At 39.5% G+C, this 26,421-nt stretch overlaps 1 protein-coding gene across 2 annotated transcripts in view; it reads left to right on the top strand.

Annotated features, from left to right (window-relative positions):
• The window catches only part of FLVCR2 (FLVCR choline and putative heme transporter 2), a 50,899-nt gene that overhangs the window by 5,484 nt on the left and 18,994 nt on the right, over window positions 1–26,421 (top strand). For both annotated transcript variants that reach the window (XM_081947939.1, XM_081947938.1), the window contains exons 2-3: window positions 14,052–14,193; window positions 15,235–15,375. In XM_081947939.1, the coding sequence (XP_081804065.1) occupies window positions 14,052–14,193; window positions 15,235–15,375 (283 nt within the window). The remainder of the gene's footprint in view (window positions 1–14,051; window positions 14,194–15,234; window positions 15,376–26,421) is intronic.

Below are 26,421 nucleotides of genomic sequence, written 5' to 3'. Positions count from 1 at the left end.
TTTCCCTGAAGCCTCTGGAGCAGTCAAAACGACCCTCCGAGCAAACAGGAAGTCCGTTCCCGAACTTCCAGTTTGCCTGTAGGGGCGGTTTTTTGCGCTCCGGAGGCTTCAGGGAACCTCATGAAGCCTCCGGAGGGCCTTCGGGGGGAGGCGGGGGGGCTCTTTTCACCCTCCCCAGGCTCCAATAAAGCCTCTGGAGCCTGGGGAGGGTGAAAAATGGCTTTAAAAAAGGGTGAACTCAGCTGGCCAGCGTGCGCATGCACGCTGGCCAGCTGACAGGGCAGCGCCTCACGTGCCCTGACAAATGGCTCCGCGTGCCACCTGTGGCACACATGCCATAGGTTCGCCATCACTGATCTAGGTGGTATCCTTTAATGAAAAGTTTCTTATGGCTACAGTTATGGAGCTCTTTCTGCTGATTCTCTAGCTTTCTCTCTGATTCCTAGTAAGTCACATGCTTAAACTTTTCCAGTAACCTTCTCAGCAGGTTACTGTGGCAGGTGTACTCTTAGTGTATTAAGAGGAACATAACCATTTGTGTATAGTATCATTGGATTTTGTCAAATACTTTGGTTTAAACTGGTCATTGTGACCCAATTTGTTTGATTTCATGATAAAATGCAGCCCAAAGTGGACTTTAGTGGTATGTTAACCAGATGCATAATCTACAAATGAAGTCTGAAGCTGGAATGAGGTTACTGTTGTAACGTTGCTCTTATTGATAAAATATGCCTCATTCAGAACATCCATTCATCCACCTGTATATTTTATTACATGTGTGTTCTTCTATACTCTATGTGTTCTTCTGATATCTGGAAATGCCTGATAGCTACAATTCCTTTTTCTGAGCAGCTTATCTGAAAGCCACAGAAAAACCCTGGGTGTAAACACCTCATTTAAATTATGCTACTTTGCACAAGAGCATTAGCAGAGGATTGTAGGGAAGGAATGAAGTAAAAAAGACATTAATTGGTTAATAATAACAATAATAATATCATCATTGGTTGGTCTAAACATCTGGCTGACTGGGCAACGAAAAAACTATTTTGTAATATATTAAATTCATATCCTGCCCAATTTCTAAAGACTTTGAGAAGAATTATTATCATGGAACATTCCCTTATTTGAGTTTAAAAAGGAAAGGTTTATAATTATATAGATACATAGATGATGTTTTTTTTTCCAGTAATTAAGGTTATTGTTTTATACTTGTACAAAATGGGTTGTGTTTTAATCCTTGCACAAAATGTGATTTGCGTTTTAATCCTTGTATGCGAGTCACTGTTATGAGAGAATGCTATATAAACAAGGTTAATGAATAAATACATAAATCTTCATCTATGATAAGAAGATGAAGGCAGAGCAAACAATAGGTATTAGGTAATTGCTGCTTCCTTGTTTTGAAGTCAGGCATTGAGGGAGGCATTGAGAGAGGGAGTGAATACCATTCTGTAGAGTAGATAGCATTTTTTGGCATAGCCTTTCCCAGATTGGGAAAAACCGGTACAATCAAATGAATTATAACATTGTACTGTACAGGTAATCCTCAAATTATAACCACAATCGAGCCCAAAATTTCCATAGCTAAGCAAGATGGTTGTTAAATGAGTTTTACCCCATTTTACAATCTTTCTTGTCACAGTTGTTGTGAATCAATGCAGTTGTTAAGTTAGTAATAGGATTGTTAAGTAAATCTGGCTTCCCCAATGATGTTGCTTGTCAGAGGGTTGCAAAAGGTTATCACATGATCCAGTGGTGGGATTCAAAAAAAATTACTACCTGTTCTATGGGCATGGCTTGGTGGCATGGCAGGGGAAGGATACTGCAAAATCCCAATTTCCTCCTGAACAGCTGGGACCCGGCAGGCAGAGAATAGTGGTTCTCCGAACTACTCAAAATTTCCACTACCGCTTCTCCAGAACTGGTCAGAACCTGCTGAATACCACTTCTGACATGATCCCTAGACACTGCAACCGTCATAATACATGCCAGTTGCAAAGCAGCTGTATTTTTAGCATATGACCAAGGAAATGCTGAAATGGTCATAAGTATGAAAAATGGTAATAAGTCACTCTGCCATTGTAACTTCAAATGAATGGTTGTAAGTTGAGGACTACCAGTAACTGCAAGGGGAGAACCAGTTTGATGTGGTCATTTAAGGTTCTAGGCTTAACTCTGGGAGATTCAGAGTTCTGATCCGGTCTTAGGCATAAAGACAGATAGGCGTTCTTGGACCACTCACTCTCAGACCTAGAAAAGTGTAAGCAAACCACTTTTAAAATGTTGCCTAAACAGTCGTTAAGAATCGAGACTGACTCAAAGATGCAGAGATACACACACACACACACACACACACACACACACACAAAATATGCAAGGGACATTCCAAATTTGGGTACTGAGTCTTAATTGCTTCTAAAATTCTAGGATCAAAGAGGAGGGCAGATTGATTCCAAGCAAAAATATAGTTTCTGCAGAAATTACTAGGTTAGTAAAACTACTTGTAAGTTTGAATGGAAAGTAACAGCAAAGACATAAACAATTTATCCCTGCATACAGTAGTGTCTTCAGAATCACTTTATTCGACTTTTAGATAAAATCTAGGTGTGCATTTGAAGAGCTAAGATAAAGTTTACAGCAGCAAAATGCCAAGTTACATAGAGCAAGGACTCCTATCAGTTCTTGTAGATCCACATGCTTGATGGAGAAAAGGGAGGCATTAAAAGCACTTTGTTATGGCTGGGAGGTGAGAAGTCATCAGAATATTTTAGGTGTATAATTTTTACAGTTTAGCACAGCTGGGACCATCTCTCAGGAATTGAGTTGGCTTCTATCCTTTCTGACCTCTACTCCTTGGTCTGATGATAATGTTCTCTTCTAGAATGGTCATTTCTGTAATTTTAAGAAAATAGGTTGCAACTATGTATTAAACATAAAACAAATGAAAGTAGAGCAGCAAAGTTCAAGCTGCCACAGTGTCGGCTGGTGACCCCCTTCACCAGCCTTCTCTGTGGGAGCTCCTTCCCTCTGGAATGAGCTGCCCCTGGAGCTTCGCATAATCCCTGACCTCCGGTCCTTCCGACGCGCCCTAAAAAGTTGGCTTTTCCAGCAAGCCGGCCTGGCCTGTTAATTTTATTTAATTTTTAAAATGTGAGTGTTATATAAATTGGGTTTGTTTTTTGGACTGTTTCTAATTTCCTTTTAACTTTTGTACTATGTGTTTTTTAATGCTGTACGCTGCCCTGAGTCCTTGGGAGAAGGGCGGCATATAAATCCAATAAATCAAATCAAATCAAATCAATCAACATTTAATATTTTGGCAGTTGATCATCATTCTTCTCCGGTATGTTAACAGGCATATAGGTCATTTAACCCTATTTCCACAATGATGAATTGATCATATTTCTACTTAAAATTATGTCAATCAATACATGCACATTTCTGTTTTCTCATAATCCTGTGATTATACTTGGCCTCTTCATACTTTGTTATCAGATGTTTAACATAGAACTTTAATTATTTGGATTAATACTTGGACTGTCAAAACAGCTTCAGCAAGATTTCTGCATGTCAGGAGTGTTGGATATTGAAGCAGATTGTATGGGTATGTAAGTATTTCTGAGCTTCTGTTGGTTCTTTCCTTGTCTAGCACAAAGGTGATTCTTTAAAATTTCAAGACCATTTTTATCTAGCACAGCATTTCTCTCTCCTTGTGGAATCTCTTCAGCTGCTGAAACTCATAAGAATGGGGGAAATTAATGCATCACTTTGTGCATGTGAACATTCCTGAGAGTGAAAATTTGACCTAAGTAATAATTAGTGAAGCTGTAATGCAGCTGTTATAGCAAAAAGGAGAATTATTTGTTGGAAATTGATCATAGAAATAAGCAAAGACTAGCACTTTGCTAAGGGATGCGGTGGCTCAGTGGCTAAGACACTGAGCTTGTCGATCACAAAGGTCGGCAGTTCAGCGGTTCAAATCCCTAGCGCTGCGTAACGGAGTGAGCTCCTGTTACTTGTCCCAGCTTCTGCCAACGTAGCAGTTCAAAAACATGTAAAAATGCACGTAGAAAAAATAGTGTGCCTTTGACGTTTAGTCATGCCAACCACATGACCACAGAAACATCTTCAGACAGCGCTGGCTCTTCGGCTTTGAAACGGAGATGAGCAGTGCCCCCTAGAGTCGGGAACTAGCACATATGTGCAAGGGGAACCTTTATCTTTACCTTAGCACTTGGCTAACTGCATTGTGTCAGGATGAAAGTAAAAAACAATGTGTGTGTGTGTGTGTGCGCGCAGGGGAAGAAAGATAGAAGGCTGTGATCTCAGATTTGCAATCACATCAAGAAAGAGCAAGCAAATTAATAGACAAATTAATTAAAAAATGGAAATAAATTAATAGAAAGTGAGGAAACTCAGAGTATATTTTAAACTTTCTATATACCTTTGGTTTGTAGGCCATGAGATGCTGTGAGTCAATGCCATTGGATTCATACCTCCAAGAAGCAAGCTGTAGATAACAATTGTATCTCTAACATTTAAAAAATGATAAATGTGAAATTTAGGATGGTTGATAGTCTATCTCTACTTATAGTGTTCTGTTGATGTCTCTTTAAAAATATTATTGTGGCATTGTTTTGTCTGCTTTCATCTTTGTACTTGCTTATTCAGTTAATTAATCACTCAATTCCCAAGACAGCTGTCAGAAATTAAAAGCCCCTAAAATTAAATTGTGGCTATTTATGCACACATTGAAGGCATAAATACCTTTCCAAATAATGGAGTGTGGCACGTACTGTTTCTGTCATGCCATTTTCTGGGACACTTCATGCCATGCCTTCTAATTCTTTGTTGTTTTACTTTCTCAGAAAGAATTAGTAACCAGCCTTTGACCATGGTGTATGCCAGTTTTCTTAGTGCTGTATTTTTCTGAATAATTTTTACAGATGAAGCTTGAGATTTCCCTACTGAACTTCCTGTTGTGTATATGCGCGCATACAAACATGCTGATTTGGCTAGCTAAGCAACAACACTCATAGCTTGAACATTGCTAATACTGAGAATGATACTTTTCAGCCCTTCCTTTTTTTAGTGTGAAAAGGTCAGAAACTGGTTTTGTAAGCTTTGCAAGCTGTTTGGTCCTAGGAAATATTAATGTCATCAGCTCTGATTTTCCTCTGTTTTGTTGTGAAAGTTGTGTCTGTGAGGAGATCATCTTTATAATTGATTTGGCATAGCAGCTTTTTTTTGTAATACAAAAACCATTTTCCTGCACACAAGAAGCTCTTAGAATTCCAATTATGTTTCCCCAGTCCCAAAAGATTAGGGAGTCATCCTCTAGAAGAGTTTTTCAACTTTATGAACTGTAACATTTGTGGAGTTCAGCTCTCAGAATTCTCCAGCCAACATGCTGGCTGGAGAATTCTGCAATTTGAAATCCATATATGTTACAAATGCCAAGGTTGAGAAACACTGTTTTAGATATTGCCTGGATTGGCTGTTGAGCTGATAGTTTTGGAAAGGATGCAGAATACAGTGGGCTGTGATTCTTCAGTAAAGCAAGATACAGTCTATATATAAGGAAGGAAACTATAAGGAAAATTAACAAAACACTATCTCAAGATGGTTCTGGTCAGACCCATATACTGTATATTGCAATGTCCATTTGGGAAAAATTAAGTTGTAGTCTAATGCAATTATTTATGTTTTAAAAAGAGCAAATACATAGTAAGAGAAATTAGACCGGGGTGTCAAATTCAAGGCCTGGGGGCTGGATCCGGCCCATGTGGTAGTTATATCTGGCCCTCGGGGTGGCCCGGGAAACAGCAAAGGACCAGCCCACAGTGCTTCTGCCATGGAAAACGGGCTCCCGAGCTCTGTTTTCGGTTGCCACGGCCTCCTGCACCATCCGCCAGTGAAAACGGAGCCCTCTTGAGCTCTGTTTTCACTGGCAGAAGGTTGCAGGAGGCTGTGGCAACCGAAAATGGAGCTCGAAAGACCATTTTCCCTGGCAGAGCGCTCGGGCCACCGTCGGCACCAGGAGTGTCGTTGAGCTGGCCATGTGCCCTGATCATGTCTCCCTGCCCCCCCCTTAGGTCAAACACAATCCTGATGCTGCCCTCAATGAAATCAAGTTTAACACCCCTGAATAAGACAAAGCAGAGCTTGAGTTTGGAGTGGACCTGGCATTCTTCATTGTTATTTTGAAGCGTTAGTACTTAATATGTATTTTGGGGTCTTTATTTAGGTTTTCCAAGGGCCCTAACTTGATATAATGTACACGGTTCAATTTTTCAGTTGGCGTTCACTTTAAAGAATAAAAAAAGCAGTTTAATACTGAGAGAAGACTTTTATCTCATCAGTAAGGAGCCAGCATTCTTTTTGAATTATAATCCTGCCCTTGAGAGATTGCAGGATGCCAGCAAGAACTGTATTTATTTCTTGCAAAAATAAATCATGGCTTCTATTTTTCCAATGCCAAGTTGTTCAGCAATTTGGGAAGGAACTTAGTCCATTCAATTTGTATTCCTTTGAAAGACATGCCAGACTTACTTTAATCATTATTGGGCAAAATATTTCCTGGAGAACCTGTTCAGCCAATCTATATAGGAAGTTGAACTGAAAGAAAGTGGCCTCTTGTGTGAAAATAATTGAATCACGATGAGGATTCATCGTGATTCAAATTGGCTAAGGACCATACTGATGCTTTTAAAGATATTTACAGTATAAAGAAAATAACCCTTAACATTACAGTACATATTCCTTTTCTTTGCATTTTCCCTGTTGTATTATACAGATCTTTATAATCTCACCAATTATAAAGAAAAATGATGAATATTATATTAATAGCATGAACATAATAAATGTTTATTACATAAAATAAATGTAATACACATAAATGACAAAAAATAAAAGTCTTGTACAATGAAATAGGGTTGTGGCAAGCCGAGCAATGAAATAGGGCCATATCATTAATTAGCCTAGCTAACAGAGATTTTATCAACCAGAATACCAATATATGATTTTATTACTAGGTTGATAATATCTGTTTCAAGGACATATCTAGGATGATATAATCTGGGAAATCCAAGACGTGACTAAATCCTGTTTTTCTTCTGTTTTATGAGGAACAGAGAGCTATTTCTTTCCTTCACTCTTTTTTCTTTCTTGCTTTTTCTTATCTTTCATTTTGCCTGTCAGTCCTTCCTTCCTTCCTTCCCTCCCTCCTTTCCTCCCTCCCTCGCTTTCCTCCCTCCTTTCCTTTCTTTCCTCCCTCCCTTCTTTCCTCCCTCCCTTGCTTTCCTCCCTCCTTTTCTTCCTTCTTTCCTTCCTTGCTTTCCTCCCTCCCTTTCCTCCCTCCCTCCTTTCCCTTCTTCCCTCCTTCCTTCCTTTACCAGTCAGAAAGACTCTCATTAATTCGACCCTCTTCCTTGACCATGCTTTCTTCTCTCTCCAGGACAATGTCAGCATTGTGGCCCCTTTTCCCTGGCAATGCCTTGCCTTCCTGCTGCCCTTCCTGGGAGCTAAGCAAATCTACAGTTGCATGGATTGTGGGGTGAAGAGGTGTCCATGGACAGTGCTGCTCATTTTCTAAGCTGCCTTTGGAAAGTAGACTTGGGTATCTCAGAAAAGGCTTTCGAGGGCTGCATGTGGCCTACAAGCTGTGGCTTTGTGACTTCTGCTATAACAGGGTTTTGAATCTTGGCAAGTCTCCCGTATGTTGGCTGGAGAATTCTGGGAATTGTAGTCCATTAATCCTGAAATTGCCATGGTTAAGAAACACTGTACTATAAAGCCTTTGGCTGCTTTCAAAAGCAATACTTTTGCAATTTTCAAAACAGCGGGTAAATCAGACGGAATGAAAGTGGGACAACAGTGAACTAGCAACGTAATTTTTAATGTATTTTTAAATAATGTTTAGCTTCATGTCTCAAAATCCCTCTGCTGACAGTACTGCATTCACAAAATACTTTTCCCAAACGCTTTTGAAGCTTTGAATCAATTTTCTGCCAACAGAAATAGCTACATTGGAATCTGTTTCTGATCTAGGTGAAAGTGAATGAAACATTGACTATCATGTTGCAGAAGACTGCAGTGTTAAACTATCAGAAACCTCAAATGGAAATATTTATGAGAAAAAGCTAGAAAGTTTGGGACTTCCGTTTTGAAGAAAGGCAACTGTGGGGGACATGATTGAAATATATAAAAGCATGAAGAAAGTTGGAAAGTTCCCCTCCTTCTTTTTTTAGGACCAGAGATAAAGATAATTAGATTTTGAACAGATGAAAGAAAGCATTCCTTTACTTAGCATAGAATTCAAATATGGAATTTTATGATGAAACAGTACTTATATCTAAAGGAAATTGGATTATTGTAGAGAAAACAGTTTTATCAAGGACTGCTGGCTTGAAGATGCGGTATTTTCTCTGGATTGAGGCTGGGATGTCTCCGAATACTAATTTGGCAGTGGAACAGTGGTAGGAGATATATGTGTTGGGTGTCTCCTGCGTGCAAGCACTCTGAGGCATCTGGATGGCAAATGTCAGAAGCGACACTGGACTAAGATGAGCCTCTGTCAGAACAAACAGGGCTGTCCTTACATTCTTAGGATATGAATATACAGTATATTGACATTACAAAGAACATAACCTAGCTGTCATTTTTTTCCTTCGGTGTGCAAGGGGGAAAGCCTTGGAAACTAAGAGAAGATCTTCCATCATAACTGAATAGTTAAATAGATAACCTGAAACTTTATCTATTTCTCTTCCATAAATAGAAACAAGAAGATCCGCTTTCTACTGCTAGCTTTTGTGTGTCCTTATAACTTCCCATTTTGAGCGTGCAAACAGGAAGAGGCCTACAGACAGAATGGGTAACATTGCATTATGACCCTTAAGGATCATTACAGAACCCTCAGTCTGAAGCAGAACACAAATATATCAATGCATCACCAATTCCTTTCCCTGGTTGCATTTGCTGAGACACTTCTTGTAATTACCTGCTACTTACAGGAATCTTTTGAAAAGTGAATGTATTAAACAATTTGCAATTTCCTTTTCTCATTGAAAGGATTACAGTATAGACAATATATTGAAATTGGCCTTTTCTTGTACAATATCACATCTTAGATATGTTTTGCATGAGATATACATTTTAATGTCTCTCTCATATATGCATATACATATACCGTATATGTGTGTATGTATATGTGTGTATGTATATACCTCCCTCCATGTATACAGTCCTGCTAGCAGAGAAGGCCTACCGAGAATCCCATCAGTCATTAAACTCTGATTATTGGGATCCAGAACAGCTTTCTCTGCTTTAGCATCTTTCTTTTGGATCATCCTACCCTCCAAGGTGATATCTGTGTCCATCCTCCTACCCTTCTTTTAGAGCCTGAAGACCTAGCTTTGCTGGTTGGCTGGGGAACCCAATGGGGTAGAACCACACTGGTGGTGCTACTAGATTGAGGAAACTCCACCTCCCTCCTCGTTCCCTGCTTCTCCTCTCACCCATCTTTTATCCTATTGTTTTGTGCTCATTGTTTTCTTTTTCATGGTTTATTGTATTGTTCCATTGCTTTGCTACTGTTAACATTTGCACATCTTTTCATTTCCATTTTTTAATTGTTGTGAGCTACTTAGAATAGTCCTATGGAGAGATAGGTGACATAAATTTAATGATTAATAATAATGTAAGACCATTAAACCTCCACATCTGCTTGATAGGGGGATTAAATATGCCAAATCCGGTATAAGCATCTGGCTGACTGTAAAAAAACATCATAATAATATAAAGATAATGGTGAATTTGATTCTTTTCAGGCTGTACTTGTCATTATTATGATGAGCTTCGGGATATGGGATAATAAAGGAATCTAGAGCAGTGTCTGGCAAATGAAGACCTCCAACGAACATTGTTGGAGTTAATGATTTATAGGCTTAGTTGGTATTCTTGATTCTACCATGGAGACACGTTTGTTTCCAAAAAGTTACCGTAAATGTGACACAAAGTTCATTTCGGAATTTGAATTTGTCTTCCAAAGCCAGAAGATGGGAGTAACTTGGTACCTGTGAACTTTTCTCATTACTCTTTCGTCATATGTTTCTAAAAAGTACTGTGTGTTTTAGTTTTCTGACCCTCAATCTTGTTTTAGTCTGCTGTTGTGAAACAGCTTGGGACAATAACAAAGTTACCACAGAAAATCACAAGAACAGGCATTCTGATTCCATATGTAAAGGAAACAGCTTTGATTTTGCTTTGTTCAGGATAAGAATAATTCATTATCAGGAAGCTTGGATACTCGTCTCAAATGTTTGAAGACTGTTGAAGACTTTTTTTTAGTTTCCTTTGACAGAAATCTATAGTTGGGGAAAAAACCCAAATGGATCTGAAATGAGATGCTTCAGTATATGATTGTTTCTAATTAAAAAAGTAAAATCTGTTTAGCTGATCAGTTTTAGTCAGCATTAGTCCCTGACACTGTGTGTGTGTGTGTGTGTGTGTGTGTGTGTGTGTGTGTACACATACATACATACGTGGTGTTGGCGTATTCGGGTCTTTTCCCGTGTAAGATTGAAAGTATCTTGGCGATGTTTCGACGAGGTCCCACTCTCCATCTTCAGGCTGGTGCCTTTGGCTTCATGCTTATGCGAGCAAAGCGTGATCGGAGCTGCTGTATTTCTATACTACATGTAAGAACACAGCTAACCAACCCGCTTACAGCAACAAAGCCAGCACTCCACACACACCCCACCAATATTTATAGAAAGATGGCAGCTCCGATCACGCTTTGCTTGCACAAGTACGAAGCTGAAGGCACCAGCCTGAAGATGGTGAGTGGGACCTCGTTGAAACGTCGCCAAGATACTCTCAATCTTACACGGGAAAAGACCCGAATATGCCAAGACCTGCATACATGTACCCGTGAAAATCTACGAAAACATACATACATACATACATACATACATACATACATACGTACATATTAGTTATAAGGCTTATTGGTTGTTGTCTTTTTCACACAGTTCTTGCTTTTGTTAACTATATCATGTTTGAAGGACTTCATGCAATTCTTCCTGTTTTTCAATTACATAATTTATGTAATTGTAGTTTTTATTAAAAATGAAAGTTTAAGAATTGTTTTATAGATTGTAATAAAGTTTATGCAGATTGGTCATATAGAGCAATGGCGTCCAACCTTTTGGGCACCAGGGACCAGTTCCATGGAAAAAGTTTTTCCACGAACATGAGGGGGCGTGGTTTTGCGTGCTGCCTGCATCCTCCAGATAGGACTTTGTTTGTTTACACGGACTGATTGGTGGACTGCTGTGGACTGGTGCTGGTCCAGGAACCGGAGGTTGGGGGGCCCTGATATAGAGCTTCAATAGCTGGCAGCACCTGATAGACTTTATCTTGAATCAGAAACTAAGTTGGACTTAGAAATAGCCAGGGAGTAAGAACTAATTCCATATTATTGACAAAAACCCTACTTATTCCATAACCATGAAGTCACTAGGACTCAACCTTTAGAATAAAAAAGTTAACACTACAGCGGTTATTATTTCTAATGACTTCCTGAAGCTTTCTCTGTTTTCAATGGTTTGTTTATTTTTCACATTTCTGAACTGCACATTTCTCTCAAAGGGGGTCTCTGAGCGTTATGCTTCTCTGGGATCTCCATTCTTGCCATATATTTTAGAACAGCTTTTCAAGGATTTTTGGGAGTAAGAAAAACAGCAACATGCAAAGCCACATTTTTTAAAGGTTATAATCAAGTCCCATTATAAATTTAAACTTCATTTTCTAAACATTGAATTTATATAAAATCTTAACAAAAATGATGATGATAGTTGGAAATTTATGGTTATTGTGGAACCACATTCTGAGATGGGATGATATGCTATACTATGGCTGTCAGTTTTCCATTGCCTTCAAGCTATGTGATTGTCAGTAATAAAAGTAATGTCCTAAGGGACAAAGTTTTTGATTGGCTGCAAATGAAACTGCCACTTATTGCATCTTAAGATAACATGGAAGCTCTATAAAGACAGATCTTTTAGTGGGGCAGATAAAAAATTGATCTTTTCTCATATTGTGGAACATATTTGAGAAAGTGAATAAGCATATGTGTTGATTATGGTACAGCTGTAATGGGGAAAGGGTGGGGGATTTGACATGGCGTTCTAGGCACTCAGGAAGCTATTGATAGCTCTCTTGTTCCTCCTGTAGGAAAAATGCTGCATATTATATATCAGTGATGGTGAACCTTTTGACACCGAGTGCCCAACCGGAATGTGCATGCATAAGTGAGTGTGTGCATGCTGGAGACTGGAAACCCGAAGACCAGCTGGCTGGTGCGCATGTGTGCGCTGAACAGCTGGTCTTCACGTTTCCGACATGCACGCCAGCCAGCTAGTCTTTGTGCGCACCAGAGCACTGGAACCCGAAGACCAGGTGGCCGGCATGTGCATGCCTGTTTTTGGCTGTTTTTCGGGCCATAATCCCGGGTCTATTTTCAGGCCGTTTTTCAGCCATTTTTGGTTTTTCAGGACAAAAATGGCCCTGAAAACGGCCTGTTTCTTGGCCTTTTTCGGACCGTTCCAGCGCTCCGGCACCCGCAAAGACCAGAAACCAGAAGAGCAGCTGGTGATGGCACACGTGCCCACAGAGAGGGCTCTGCATGCCACCTCTGACACACGTGTCATCGGTTTGCCATCATCGTTATATACTGTCTATTTTTAATCCTTTACCTAATGAGGCATGTCCGCTTACTTTTGTTCTGTTTTTAAAGGGTTTATTGTATTCACCAAACTATTTTACGAGGGAGCAGAAAGAAAACACATAATCTCTTTTGTTTCTTTCATCTATTCAATAACACCCACTCCAATAGTAGATGAACTGGCAGTTCCTGAGGGATTTCTTTTATTGATGTCATTCCCAAATCAGATAATTCTGTGTAGGCCAGATGTCTCCAAAATAATGACTTCCAGGTATTTTGGACCACAACCTTGTGAATTCTAATCCAATGTATCTGCAAGATGCCATGCTAAAGAAAGATAATATACATTATATATAATGTCGTAAAATGGGTTCCCGGCCTCCTTTCTTGTTTGACATCTACTTTCTTGGCAACCCCAGAAATTTTCCAAGAAAAATAAATCCGTTGATGTTTGATCTTGAGTTTTTGGAAAGAATGGCAAGCATTTCTTCACATAGAATTGCCGTATATAAACATTGCTTTGTAAGGTTTTTGTACCTTTATCATTCCTGCTATGATTTCCTCATTTTGTTGTGGGAATGAGAGGTAAAGCTATGTAAAGGCATGCATAGAAATTACCATGATCTCAGTAGCTAGTTATCTTGGAAACCTACAAGCTCACCTAATTAGCAGAACCAGATGCGGGAATAAGGGAAAGGTGATGCACAGCCGTTATCTATTAGCTCATTAATTCACCAGAGCAAAGGCATGAGGTATCCTTGGCATGAATAGCATTCTTGATTCACTAGGGAAGATTTGGGGGAGTGAACCAAAAGTAATGTGTTATTGCTAATGTGTTGTTGCTCTGTGCTTTGCTTGTAAAAACTTTATAAAAGCCAAATAAACTCTGCGAAAGGCAGACAGATATTTTGGACACAAACTGCGTGATGGATTTCTGAAACCTACATTTTGTGAATTGTTATTTTATTTTAATTCTTACTTCTGGTCTCGAAGAACTATGCAGTGATACACTGAAAGAAGTTTTATATACACAAACACAATAATTTCTTAAGATGGTTAATAGATTTAAGATATTTATCTTTTAAATATCATTTATAATAAAGATATAAAGATATAAATAGAAGTTTCCATAAATACAGTGGTACTATTAAAATTCAAAATTATATGAAATGTATTGATGTTATTATTAGAAAGATTAGGGTCAATATCACAATGATATTTCCATACAACTGTTGTTCAAATATTATACAATATCACTTGAAAACATGTTAGGTGTTCTATTAAGGTACTTGCATATTTAACAAGTTATTTGTATTTTTTTGTTTAGCTTGGCATTGCAGCTGGCTTCCTCCTCCCCCCAGTTCTGGTTCCCGATTTGAAAGATAAGGAGGAGCTGGCTTACCATATTGGCATCATGTTTTTTATCACAGCAGGTGTGGCAACAGCACTTTTCATCTTAGTTGTCTTTGGTAAGTAAAAATAGTTAAATGTAGTTGAAGATTGGGTATAGGGACCGGCTAAGGTGGGTACTGAATTGCTGGAGTATCAGTTCCAGACTTGGGAATTATACAGCTCTGGAGAGAAATTAGAAATTAGATGGGAGAGTTAGAATAATTGTTGGGAAGAAAATGGTCCCTTTAAAAAGTCTTCATTAGAGTGTGCCACATTGTAAAAGGATTGACTTCAAAATGGGCACATGGACACAACAGATGCCAATAGAACAGAAATCTGGTGGAGAAGAATGAGGACCAGAATCTTTTTTTTATTTTTTGGAAACAGTGAATCTCTTGAGTCTAAACTGCAGGCTCCTAAATGCTAAATTATGCCAATCCCAAAGGTGCTTTTTCAGGAGGCAACTGGGTTTTCTTGTTTTTTTCTTTGAAGACATTTTGCTTCTCATCCAAGAAGCTTCTTCAGTTCTGACAGGATAGCGGAGAATGGGAAGATTTATATTCCTTGCAGACACCTGGTCATTTGCATCCTTTTAGAGGGTTGTTGAAGCACTTGGAGGTTTATCTGGGTCACTTGAGTAGTGGTTGAGTACCCTGAGGACACAGATAAACCTCCAAGTGCTTCAACATCCCTCTAAAAGGATGCAAATGACCAGCGGTCTGCAAGGAATATAAATCCTTCCATTAACCATCATCCTGTCAGAGCTGAAGAAGCTTCTTGGATGAGAAGCGAAACGTTTTCAAAGAAAAAACCAGAAAGTCCAGTTGCCTCCTGAAAAAGCACCTTTGGGACAACCATGACTTGAATGACTGAGAATCTCTACAGACTTGTTTTATTCCAAGTATGGTTGGTTTGTTTTAGCTTGATATGATGTGTAAATCCCTCCACTATACTTTAGTGTTATTTGCAAATTGCGTCACTACAGATGTTCAATAAATGATGGTTAAAACGTTAGGCTTAAAGTAGTTGAGTACTTATACTTTATTTTCAGTTGCCCTTTATTTTAATTTATTTTAATCCACAGTTACTCATTTCTGGTTCTGTCCTTTTTCCTTTAGTGTTTCAGGAAAAGCCTCCATATCCTCCAAGTCCAGCCCAGGCTGTGATTAAGGCAGCAGCTCCAGAGGAATATTCCTATCTGAAATCCATCGTCCGGTTATTTTCTAATGTTAACTTTGTGCTGCTGATAGTCACTTATGGTAAGATCTCTTGATTGGAAGGATCATCTAACATGCCACTTTTTTCATGTTTGTTTGTGTTCTTTCATCTACCTGCCAGCATCTTGGTTTACAAAAAAGGTGTTAAAAGAGTTCCAAAATAGGATGTTCCTTAAACAAATGCATTTGTTCTCAAAAGAAGTTAAAGATATAATTATATGAAAATTACTCTAAAACACTTGCATATCTGTGGAGGAGCAGCTGTCTTTATTAAGTAGCTTTTTTGCAGACAGCTTTTCAATGTACACAGGTGCAGTTAGATAGTGTTACTTTAGCTTTAAATATTCATTTACAATAACGCCACATTTTTACAACTGCACCTAGTCATATCCAAATCAGTATTCATACTGTATTTCATTTCACTTTAGATAGGGAGAAATTGTAATGTATAGATAAAATGCCCTGAGAATACTGATTTGGATGTGTTGTGTTGGCTTATTTTGTTTATTAAAATGAGTGGTATTTATATTTCATTTTACTTGCTTCTGATTCATTTCAGCCATTTTCTACTCTTCTTCATTTATATTAATAGTTGCTAAATATCTTCTTTCAACTCATCTTGTTTCTTAGCCTTAATTATTGGCTCTTTCTATTCTTTCTGTTCGTGATCTATTTCCACTCTGTACTTTTGGTTTTTTCCCACCATTTAGCACTTTAAAAATGTTATTTTTCCCATTGCTGCTCCTTTTTTATCATTTAAAAAAATCATTATTCCTTTTTACTGTGAGGAAAGGAATATACAATGAATGCTAATCCTCGTTTTCTTATCTTTTGCGTATTATACCATTTTATGGTCATAAAGTTTTAAAAATCTTTACCTGTCAAATCTGTAGAAATTTTTATAGCTCACTATTTTAAAACAGCGACTGTGAGAACAAAACCAAATCTTGTTTACCATCTAGAATGCTTTAGGATGTTTGACAGTTTTCCTTGGCTACTGATAATGGAAGCACGTTTGTCCCAGAATTCCTAGTTATGCCCCTGAGAAGGTTTATACCTGTTGCCTTATCATTTAGATTGTTTCCATTGATATTTGATCTGAAAATGGGAAATTCAGGAATAACATTAGTATGTGGCATTCAAAACTGCAACAGATCTGATACTTGACACATCTAAGCCAGTGATGGGATTCAAATTTTTTTACTACCGGTTCTGTGGGCGTGGCTTGGTGGGCGTGGCAGGAGAAGGTTATTGCAAAATCCCCATTCCCTCCCGATCAGCTGGGACTCGGGAGGCAGAGAATAGATGGGGGCGGGGCCAGTCAGAGGTGGTATTTATGGGTTCTCCGAACTATTCAAAATTTCTGCTACCGGTTCTCCAAAACTGGTCAGAACCTGCTGAATAAGCACATAAAACTGCAGTTGTTTTAAGAAAACTGTGGCAGTTATATAATTATAAATAAAAACTACCTTCCTGACCATTGTCTCTTGTGGAACTGCAACTGTGTATCAGACACACTGTTTCATTACATATCAGCCCTAAAGGTAGCTTAACTGACATTTCATCTTGAAACACAGGAATTTTGTTCAGGTCTCTGAAAAGTCAGCTCTTCTGAGGATTTTTGTTGTCATTATTGTTTGGTTATGTTGCCCAGCATAACATGAGTGAATTGATGACTGGGTTTTTTCTGCGTAAAAACATTAGCATTACTGTATCTGCATAGTAGCCCCTTATTCCTTATATAAATTATACAGGTATCTTATTAAATCAGGGAGTGATTTATTCTGATTGCCACATTTAGCACATTTTTAAAGGAAACATTGATTGATTCTGGCATAGTAGTGTCTGCAGGGGTCATCAAATAGGCAAGATGGTTGTTGCACCATCACTGCCCAGTTCTGCCACTTTTGTGCATTGTCAACTTGACACATGCAAAGTGGCAGGACTTTGATTACAACATCACTACTGCCATTTTACCTATTTTGGATGTTTTGGAGTGTCTTTAAAAAAAATATTGGGTAAGTATGCCCTACCTGATCTGCAAAAATGTGCGTAGCAGGAAAGAGATACAAAATTCTCTATATTAATGTTCCCATCTAGTAATCTGAAAATTTGCAATTTAAATATGCTAACCCCAATTTTGAAAGCTATTGGCAGTTGGGTTTTTGCATACTTCTGCATATATAATACTTGTAGTTATGATTATTGCTTAGTGCAATTGACACTGTTATATAGAAAAAGGCAAAATCTATATTTTAATAATATCATAATGATCTCAAACAATATGAAAGCTTTCAAGTTCTCTTCATCAACTAAGATGTTCAAACCAATAACAGCAGAGGGATCAGTAAAGAGCATGAAAATCCAAAACTTAGGTCAGATCCTTCAGTAATAAAGTCTGCAATTCAGAGTAAATTTCAAGCTGATGTCTATGGAGATTCTCAGTCATCCAGGTCATAGTTGTCCCAACGGAGCTTTTTCAAGAAACAACTGGACTTTCTGGATTTTATTTGAAGACGTTTGGCTTCTCATCCAAAAAGCAGCTTCTTGGATGAGAAGTGAAACATCTTCAAAGAAAAACCAGAAAGTCCTGTTGCCTCCTGAAAAAGCACCTTTGAGATCTCAAGTCGATAATAGTAGACTGAACACATTGGTTAGTGTTAAGTATCGTTGGTGTCAGGTTCTATTTAATATCTAGGGACAAAGAGAATGTTGTTCCCTGTTAGTTCTGAAAACATAAAGAGCATATTAGAATGGCAAAGGAGTTTACAAGTCCCCAATTTCTGCTCATTTCTCTGGTTCATTTGCCTCAAAGGGTTTTTTTCCCTCTGAGAAGTTTTGTTCTTTAAAAAAAGAGAGTGCAAAGGGCAAATCTTTTGGTTGTCTCAATGTATAAGATGGCTTCTAGGAATGTGTGCTGTCAGCTCTCTGCTTGCCTTATCATTCTCTGTTGTTTGATCAAAGAGACTGATTACCAGGGGCTTTTCAAGTACATATAACAATATTAGAAATTTCCTGTCATGTCATCTGAACTTGGTCCTTTCCTCCCTTTGCCTGCAGTAAACTTTGAATTATTCATACATCTTTATTGCCTTCTTGGAGTTCTACGCTTCTCAGTTTTGCTGCTTTTAAAGTAAAATTGAAAAAGCTCAATTGTGTTTTCATGTAATAACCCTGCTGACAATGAATAATTCTTCCTCAGAATTCAGATCCCTCATGAACATTGCCAAAAGAGCAATCCATTAAGCCTTTGGGGAAAAAAAACCTTATTTCCCATACTGAGCAGCATCACAGTCAGATATTGAGTGTTTCTATGTGTTCTCACATATGCCTTTAAATCTGCATGGACTCCTAGTGACTGCCATCCTAGACAAGTCCCTGCAGCTTTCTTGGCAAGGTTACCGTAATCAGAAATGGTTTGCCATTGCCTTCTCCCTAGGCTGATAGATTGGCCCAAGATCATCCAACTAGTCTAGAACTCATAAACTCCCAGTATCTAGCCTGATCCTTTAACTACTATACCAAACTGGATCTCCATTGTGGTAAGCTTCTGGAGGGCATACAGTATAAAATTGGTTATGCAGATGCAATTTTTGAGACAGTTTTTGGATATTTTTTAATGCCTTCCAGTGAATTTTTGACTCCGGGTACCTGTTTAGGCAGGTCCCTTCAGTTCTATTAGCAAGAGTTTGGAAGTGGCTAAGACACTGAGCTTGTCGATCAGAAAGGTTGGCAGTTCGGTGGTTTGAATCCCTAGTACAGGTCTTCTGTGTGAGCAGAGGCATGGACTAGATTACTTCAAAGGTCCCTTCCAGCTCTGTTACTGTTAAAGTAGTTTGCTTCTAGGACTTGCAAGGAGTGACTGGCTCAAGGTCACCCACCCACCTTGCTTTGTGCTCAAGGTAGGACTAGAATTCATGATCTCCCAGTTTCTAGCCTAATGCCTTAACCATTACACTAAACTAGCTCAATGAGATATCATTATTTTATTTGGCATAAAGAGCAAGCTATATTTTTAAAAAATAACAGATGAAGATTGATCATGATTTCTGGTATAAACATTTGGAAACAATTGCTGTAGCCATGGTCATTAATTCACTGGTAAAGATTAGGTAATAAATCTGACTTGTGAGCAGTTTAAAATGCTTCTTGGGAGTTCTTTTTAGGAATCCAATCTATTGCACTTGCCTTGAGGATGCTTGGACTGTATTTCTGTTTCTTTCTGATTATATTAGGAAAATGAAACACAGCAAAACACACTATTTGGAATGATACTGGTGTAGTTTAAGTAAATCCTTAGATACAAGGGCAGTAACCTGGGAAAAGTCCCATCAGATTCACGGAAACATTTTCTCACAAAGAAAACTTGCTATTTTATTTGCAAGTAAAAAATAGGCTGTTAATGCTGAATGAATATTGAACCGAAACTGAAAAGAGCATGGAAAAACATGTAACAATGGTTATAATTACGAAATGTGTAGTTGATTCAAAATTTGGAGAAATGGCTAACACTTAGGAAGAGGGAACAAAATTGCAAACTAATCTGAACAAGTTGGAAGATTGGTTTGAGACGAACGAAGTGTCCTTCAAGAGGAAGAAAAAATGGAAGATATTACACGTAGGAAGGAAAAAATATAGGCTACACATATAAAATGGGGATCATTGACTTGGAATCATAACATCTGAGAAGGACTTACTTGAGATAATTGATAACAAACTGAACATCAGCCAACCCTATGAGACAGCTGCTAGAACAAGAATTTTATCACGGACATTCAATTTTTATTCTCCTCTACTTTGCACGGATAAGACCACAGCTAGAGTACTGTGTGCCATTCTGTGCACTATATTTCTAGAAGAATATTGATGGGTTAGAAGAGATTCAGAGAGGGCAAAAAGATGATGCAAGGAATTGAAGATATACTCTATAATGACAGCATGAGAAAACTCGAGATGTTTGGTTTGAAGGAAAGAAGGTCTAGGGGAGGCATGGCATCAGAGTTCAGATTTATCAGTGTATCATAGAGAAGTTGTTCAGGAACTATTTTCCACAGAAACTAAGACCAGAACTAATGGGATTAAGAAGCACACAGCTAGATTTTGTTTAAATAGAAGGAAAAAAGCTTGATGGTTAGTTCCATATAACATTCTCCTTTATTGGATCTATATCAGAGTTCATCTGTGGAAGTTTTTAAGAAAGATTGATTCAATTCTAATCAATTCTAATTTCAATTCTAATTGAAGGCCATGAGGAAATTAAAATAGGATTCCAGGGGTTAGCAGTTGCTTCTATAGATAGCATTGCTGAAAATGATTTAGATTCTATGACAGTGGATTAGCTATCTTCATGAAGGACTTCTGAAAAGAAATAGGCTATATCGTATAAAGATTGGGAAGAAAATGTTTGCCAGACACTTTGCTAGTCTCATCAGGAGACCGTTAAACTATAACAAAAGAAAGAGGGTGGCAAAAACTCAGAACCAAATATGAAGCCAAAGATTGGGGTCAAGAAAGCAGAAAATAAAAGGAGAAAGAGAAGAGCAGGGTAGGGACTTCGAGATTTGGAAGAAACTATAATAGAGCCACCTTTTGAAAAATGGGTTAATTAGCTGTCTTAGCATTGTCAGGGTTCCGATGGATGACCTAATTAAATCATAAGTCTCGAGCCAAGCTTCAAAAGAAATCCAATTATTTATTAGGATCAACATGTTGGCACATACCCAAGTGAAGCTAACTCTAACCCACATAATTTACAACCCAATTATGACCTTGTTTCCCCCCTCCTCCCAGGGTGTGTCATAAATCACGCCCCTCTGGCTGCTGCTGGTAACCTGGGAGACTTGAGAAAAATATGCATGGAATGTATTTCTGTTTGTGGCTGCCGTGCTGCATCCTCAGTTCCCTATCCCTCTTGCCTATGGCAACTCGAGAGCAGGCCAGGGATGCTTTGCAAGTTAACAATCATATTGCAGAGATTTGGATTAGATGCTCTTTTGCCCTTATAATAATTCTTTAATTCTCTAATTCTTCTAGTCTCAGCCAGTCCTCTCGCAGAGGCAGTTTCTAGAAGTTTACAACTAGGAAGTTATTAGAAATTTCCATTGGCATTTGGCTGGGGAATTTGGTTGGGTAAAAGATAAATAACACAAGCAGTGACAGAAATCTTGTGGCCTGCAAAGTGGTTGTTTTCCTGCCTGAAGGTGACCCTTTACTTTACTTTACTTTATTTCGTATTTCTAGACCGCCCCCTCTCCCAAAAGGGACTTGGGGCGGTGTACAGTCAGGCTAAAACACAAATAGGATGCATATAAATAAATACATAAATGGAGGAGGCTATATAAAACTGTACCTTCAAGTAAAGCATTAAAAGCAGTATTTAAAAACAACCCCTAAAAATACCCCCAAAGAATTGAATTTAAAATAATTACCCATGAAATTCCCCAATTAAAATATCTGCCAGGAGGTAAGATAAAACTATGAGTGGGCCAGGCCGGCTAATCGAAACAGGTGAGTCTTTAGTTTTTGTCGGAAGGAGCGGAAGTCGGTGGTAGTTCTGATGTCGGGGGGGGAGGTCATTCCAGAGGGTTGGGCCCATCACAGAGAAGGCTCTACTCCTAGGCGCTGCCCGTTGGCATTGCTTGGTGGACGGCACCCGGAGGAGTCCCTCCCTGTGAGAGCGAATTGGTCGCAGGGATGTGTGCGGTAGGATGCGATCCCGCAGGTAGCTAGGTCCTGTGCCATGGAGCGCTTTAAAGATGGTGATCAACACCTTGAAACGCACCCGAAAAACCACAGGCAGCCAGTGCAGCTCGCGCAGGAGGGGTGTAATGTGGGAGTACCTGGTACTCCCCGTGATGGCCCGCGCGGCTGCATTCTGAACTAGCTGTAGTCTTCGGGCGCGTCCCAGGGGAAGCCCCATGTAGAGGGCATTGCAGTAGTCCAGACGAGACGTCACCAGCGCATGTGTGACCGTGCGTAGGGCATCCCGGTCCAGTAGGGGGCGCAATTGGTGCACCAGGCGAACCTGGTGGAACGCCCCCTTGCCACGGCTGCCACATGGTCGTCCATCGACAGCCGGGCATCTAGGAGGATGCCCAAATTGCGTGCCCGTTCCACAGGGGGCAATTGCTCGCCCCCTATGGCCAGTGATGGTGTCAACTGGTTGAACCGAGGTGCCAGTAACCACAGCCACTCAGTCTTGGAGGGGTTGAGCTTGAGTCTGTTGTCCCCCATCCAGACCCCGACGGCTTCCAAACACTGGGACATCATTTCGACAGCCTCGTTGGGGTGGTTTGGGGTGGAAATGTACAGCTGAGTATCATCAGCGTACAGATGATATTCGACCCCAAAACCACGGATGATCTCCCCCAGTGGCTTCACATATGCGTTGAACAGAAGGGGCGAGAGGACCGACCCCTGTGGCACCCCACAAGTGAGTGGCCTCAGGGTCGACCTCTGCCCCCCTGCCAACACACATTGCGTCCGGTCGGAGAGGTAGGAGCCGAACCACCGCAAAACGGTGCCTCCAACTCCCATCCCCTCCAGCCGGCGCAAACTACATACGCTTCTTATTGGAAAAGAAAGTGGGAGGAGAATACAGAATTTCTATATTGCAGTGCTTAAGGAAAAAGATGATTTTTGGAAGTGCACTTGAAACTCTAGGAGAGTAGATAAATAAAGAGAACATCTAGAACCAGAACAACTCCCTTTCAAAGAGGCAAACTTGTGGAAGCAAGAAATATAAATATCAGGTTGCATTCAGTGCTAAAAGTGCTCAAGACTGGTATCAGGTTAGGGTTAGGGTACCAATAAAGGAGAATATTTATAGCTTAGAGTTGAAATGAGGGTTCCTTGATTCTCTCTGAGCTTGGTTGTGTTCTTGCAGACGTTTCATTACCCAAACTAGGTAACATCATGAGTGCTAGTAAGGAATGGGGTTTGCTTTCAGTTTATATTCTAGTGGCTTGCCCTGTAAGTGTTGGTGGGTATTGAAACACCCAGGATTATGGATCTCATAAATTTCTGCCTAACCACATACTTCCAATTTGATGGACAAACTTACCAACAAATTAAAGGTACCCCTATGGGACCACTGCTTTCGGATTTATAGTGGAGATCATTATGCAATGTCTAGAAGCCATGGTACTTCTACAAATACAACCCCAAATATGGATCAGATATATAGATGACACCTTCACATAATAAAAAGGACCAATTAAGAGAACACCCACAAAACACTACCAGAGAAGAAGAAAACAACAACTCACTAACTTTCTTGGACATCCTGATCAGCAGAAACCACAATGCAAACTAGAAACCATAAGTGTACAGAAAAACCACCCACACCAACCAAGTGCTCCTCTACCAAAGTAGAAACCAAACCTCCCACAAGAGAAGCAGCGTAAGAACTTTATTTAGATAAGCACAAACTCACTGCAGCAACCCTGAGCAGCAGAAAAAGGAAACAGGATCTATACAACATATTTCAACAAAATGGATACCTGTGCAACTTTATCAAAAAGTTCTCAACCTAACACAGCACAAGCCCTAAAAAGACCAGCACTGCAATACAAGAACATCTCAGAAATCATGAAGAGACTACTACAACCACATGGAATCAGCAACACATAAGCCAACTAAAAGGCTTCAAAACATCCTAAGTAATCCAAATGACCCAGCTGCCCTCAAGCAAAAACAGGAATCATCTACTACAACATTCAGTGTAATGACTGCAACAGCCATTAATTAGGACAAGTAGGCAGAAGACTGGTAGAACGCATCCATGAACACCAACTAGCAGTCAGAAGACATAATGAAAACTCTTTAATTTCACAACACATGGACATACTTAACCATAGTTTCAGTTGAGAAACTGCCGTGATAGATCAAGCCAAGTCCTAAAATACTAGAGAATTTCTAGAAGTTTGGTACTCTGATAAATTAGCCATCAATAGACTCATAAACAGAAACAATATCTATATACTGTGCAAAAGAGATAATCAACAAGCCAAAAGAACAAAAGGATGAAAACATCTCCCACTAGCAAGCAACATCTAGATGAGCGTTAATTAACTTCAAGATTAACATCTGAACAACAATCAAGTAAACAATGCCCCAGTCAAGGAACTATCAAGCAAGCCAACAAGCCCAACCAAAGAACCTGTAAAATCACCCTCATCAACACTGATAGGGCAAGCTACTAGAATCTAAATTGAGAGCAAACCCCACTCCTTACTACACTGATGATGTTACCTAGTGTGGGTAATGAAACGTCTGCAACAAAGCAACCAAGCTCAGAAAGCACAAGGACCCCCTCACTGGTACCTCTAGAGCAGGCGTGTCAAACTCGATTTTATCGAGGGCCGCATCAGGATTGTATTTGTCCTCAGGGGGATGGGGGGCGTAGCCAGGGTGGGCATGGCCAGTTCAACGTCACTCGTGTTGGGGGAACCTGTGGTGGCCCAAGTACTCTGCCAGTGAAAATGCGCTCCCAGACTCCCGTTTTCATCTGCGATGGCCTCCTGCAACCCCCTGCCAGTGAAAACAGAGGTCAGGAGGGCCACCCGCGGCCCTCTTGAGCTCCGTTTTCACTGGCAGAGGCACTGTGAGCTGGTCCTTTACCTTTTTTCAGGGTAGCCCAGCAGGCCAGATCTAAGCACCCCGGAGGCAGGATTTGGCCCCCAAGTCTTGAGTTTGACACCCCTGCTCTACAGCATGGGCAGAATCATAACTTATCATGACATTTTTTTGCCTTTGCGGAGCCGTAGTGTGTTTGGACTACACATGACGTATCCAGCCCGTGGGATGCCAGTTTGACAGGCCTGCTCTAGAGCCTGATCCATAATCATTTGAACAAAACTTGATATTTATTCATTTTATTTAGTTATTTAGTTGGTCACTCCAGTACAAGATAACAGGAATAAGAATAAACATTAATAAGAACACAGGAAAGGGGTACAAATAAATGGGTACAGTAAAGGGATGTTAGACACACTGGTATACTTATGCACGCCCCTACGTGCACAAATTATTCCACTATGGAACATAGTTGAATAACATTTGGACCGTAATAGACTGAAGAAACCATGAGCTGCTTGGTAGGTAGCTCTGTGCTAAGAGGAACTCAAGAGCTATGTGCTGACTGATATAAAGTTGTGAGTTTATCAGTGTTGTCCTTCAGGTTTCAGTATCCTGGATGTGATAGAGAAATGACCAAAAATATTCCAACTATCTGACATTGTATTCTTTCCTTCTTGATTCATGTGAGACAAATGGCATAGTCAGACGAGACGTTGAAAAGATTTTCAGAGACAATGAGGTTTTGGTTAATGAAAATATAATCAAAATAAAGTAACTTATCAATTCTAATTGAAGGGCATGAGGAAATTAAAATAGGATTCTAGGAGTTAGCAGTTGCTTCTATAGATAGCATTGCTGAAAATGATTTAGATTCTATGACAATGGATTAGCTATCTTCATGAAGGACTTCTGAAAAGAAATAGTCTATATCGTATACAGATTGGGAAGAAAATGTTTGCCAGACACTTTGCTAGTCTCATCAGGAGACCATTAAACTATAATAAAAGAAAGAGGGTGGCAAAAACTCAGAACCAAATATGAAGCCAAGGATTGGGTTCAAGAAAGCAGAAAATAAAAGGAGAAAGAGAAGAGCAGGGTAGGGACTTCGAGATTTGGAAGAAATTACAATAGACCAGTAGGTGATACACTCAATGCCTTATACATTTCTATACCAATACACAAAATATGAGAAATAAATGGAGAGAACTAGTATTCATAATTCAGGAAGACAAATATTACTTTCTGAGCATCACTGGATTTGGGAGAATGATATTCATGATCGGCATATAAAATTGGAAGACAACAGTTCATTCAAAAAAGGGCCAGTGCAGGTCAAGGGTAGGATGTTGGCTGTATATAAAAGAAACTTGCAGAATTTTAGGAATTGGAGGATGGAAATCATGTTGGAAGTGTTTGGGTATGAAGAAAAAGAGAAAGAAACACATAATTCCACCACGAGAATTTATTATAGATTTAAAGGACAAGGAGACGACGAGGAGGTTTTCTGTA

The sequence above is a fragment of the Natrix helvetica genome (assembly GCF_964273705.1).
Source record: "Natrix helvetica genome assembly, chromosome: 1".
Taxonomy (NCBI): domain Eukaryota; kingdom Metazoa; phylum Chordata; class Lepidosauria; order Squamata; family Natricidae; genus Natrix; species Natrix helvetica.
This window is presented reverse-complemented; position numbering and strand designations above follow the sequence as displayed.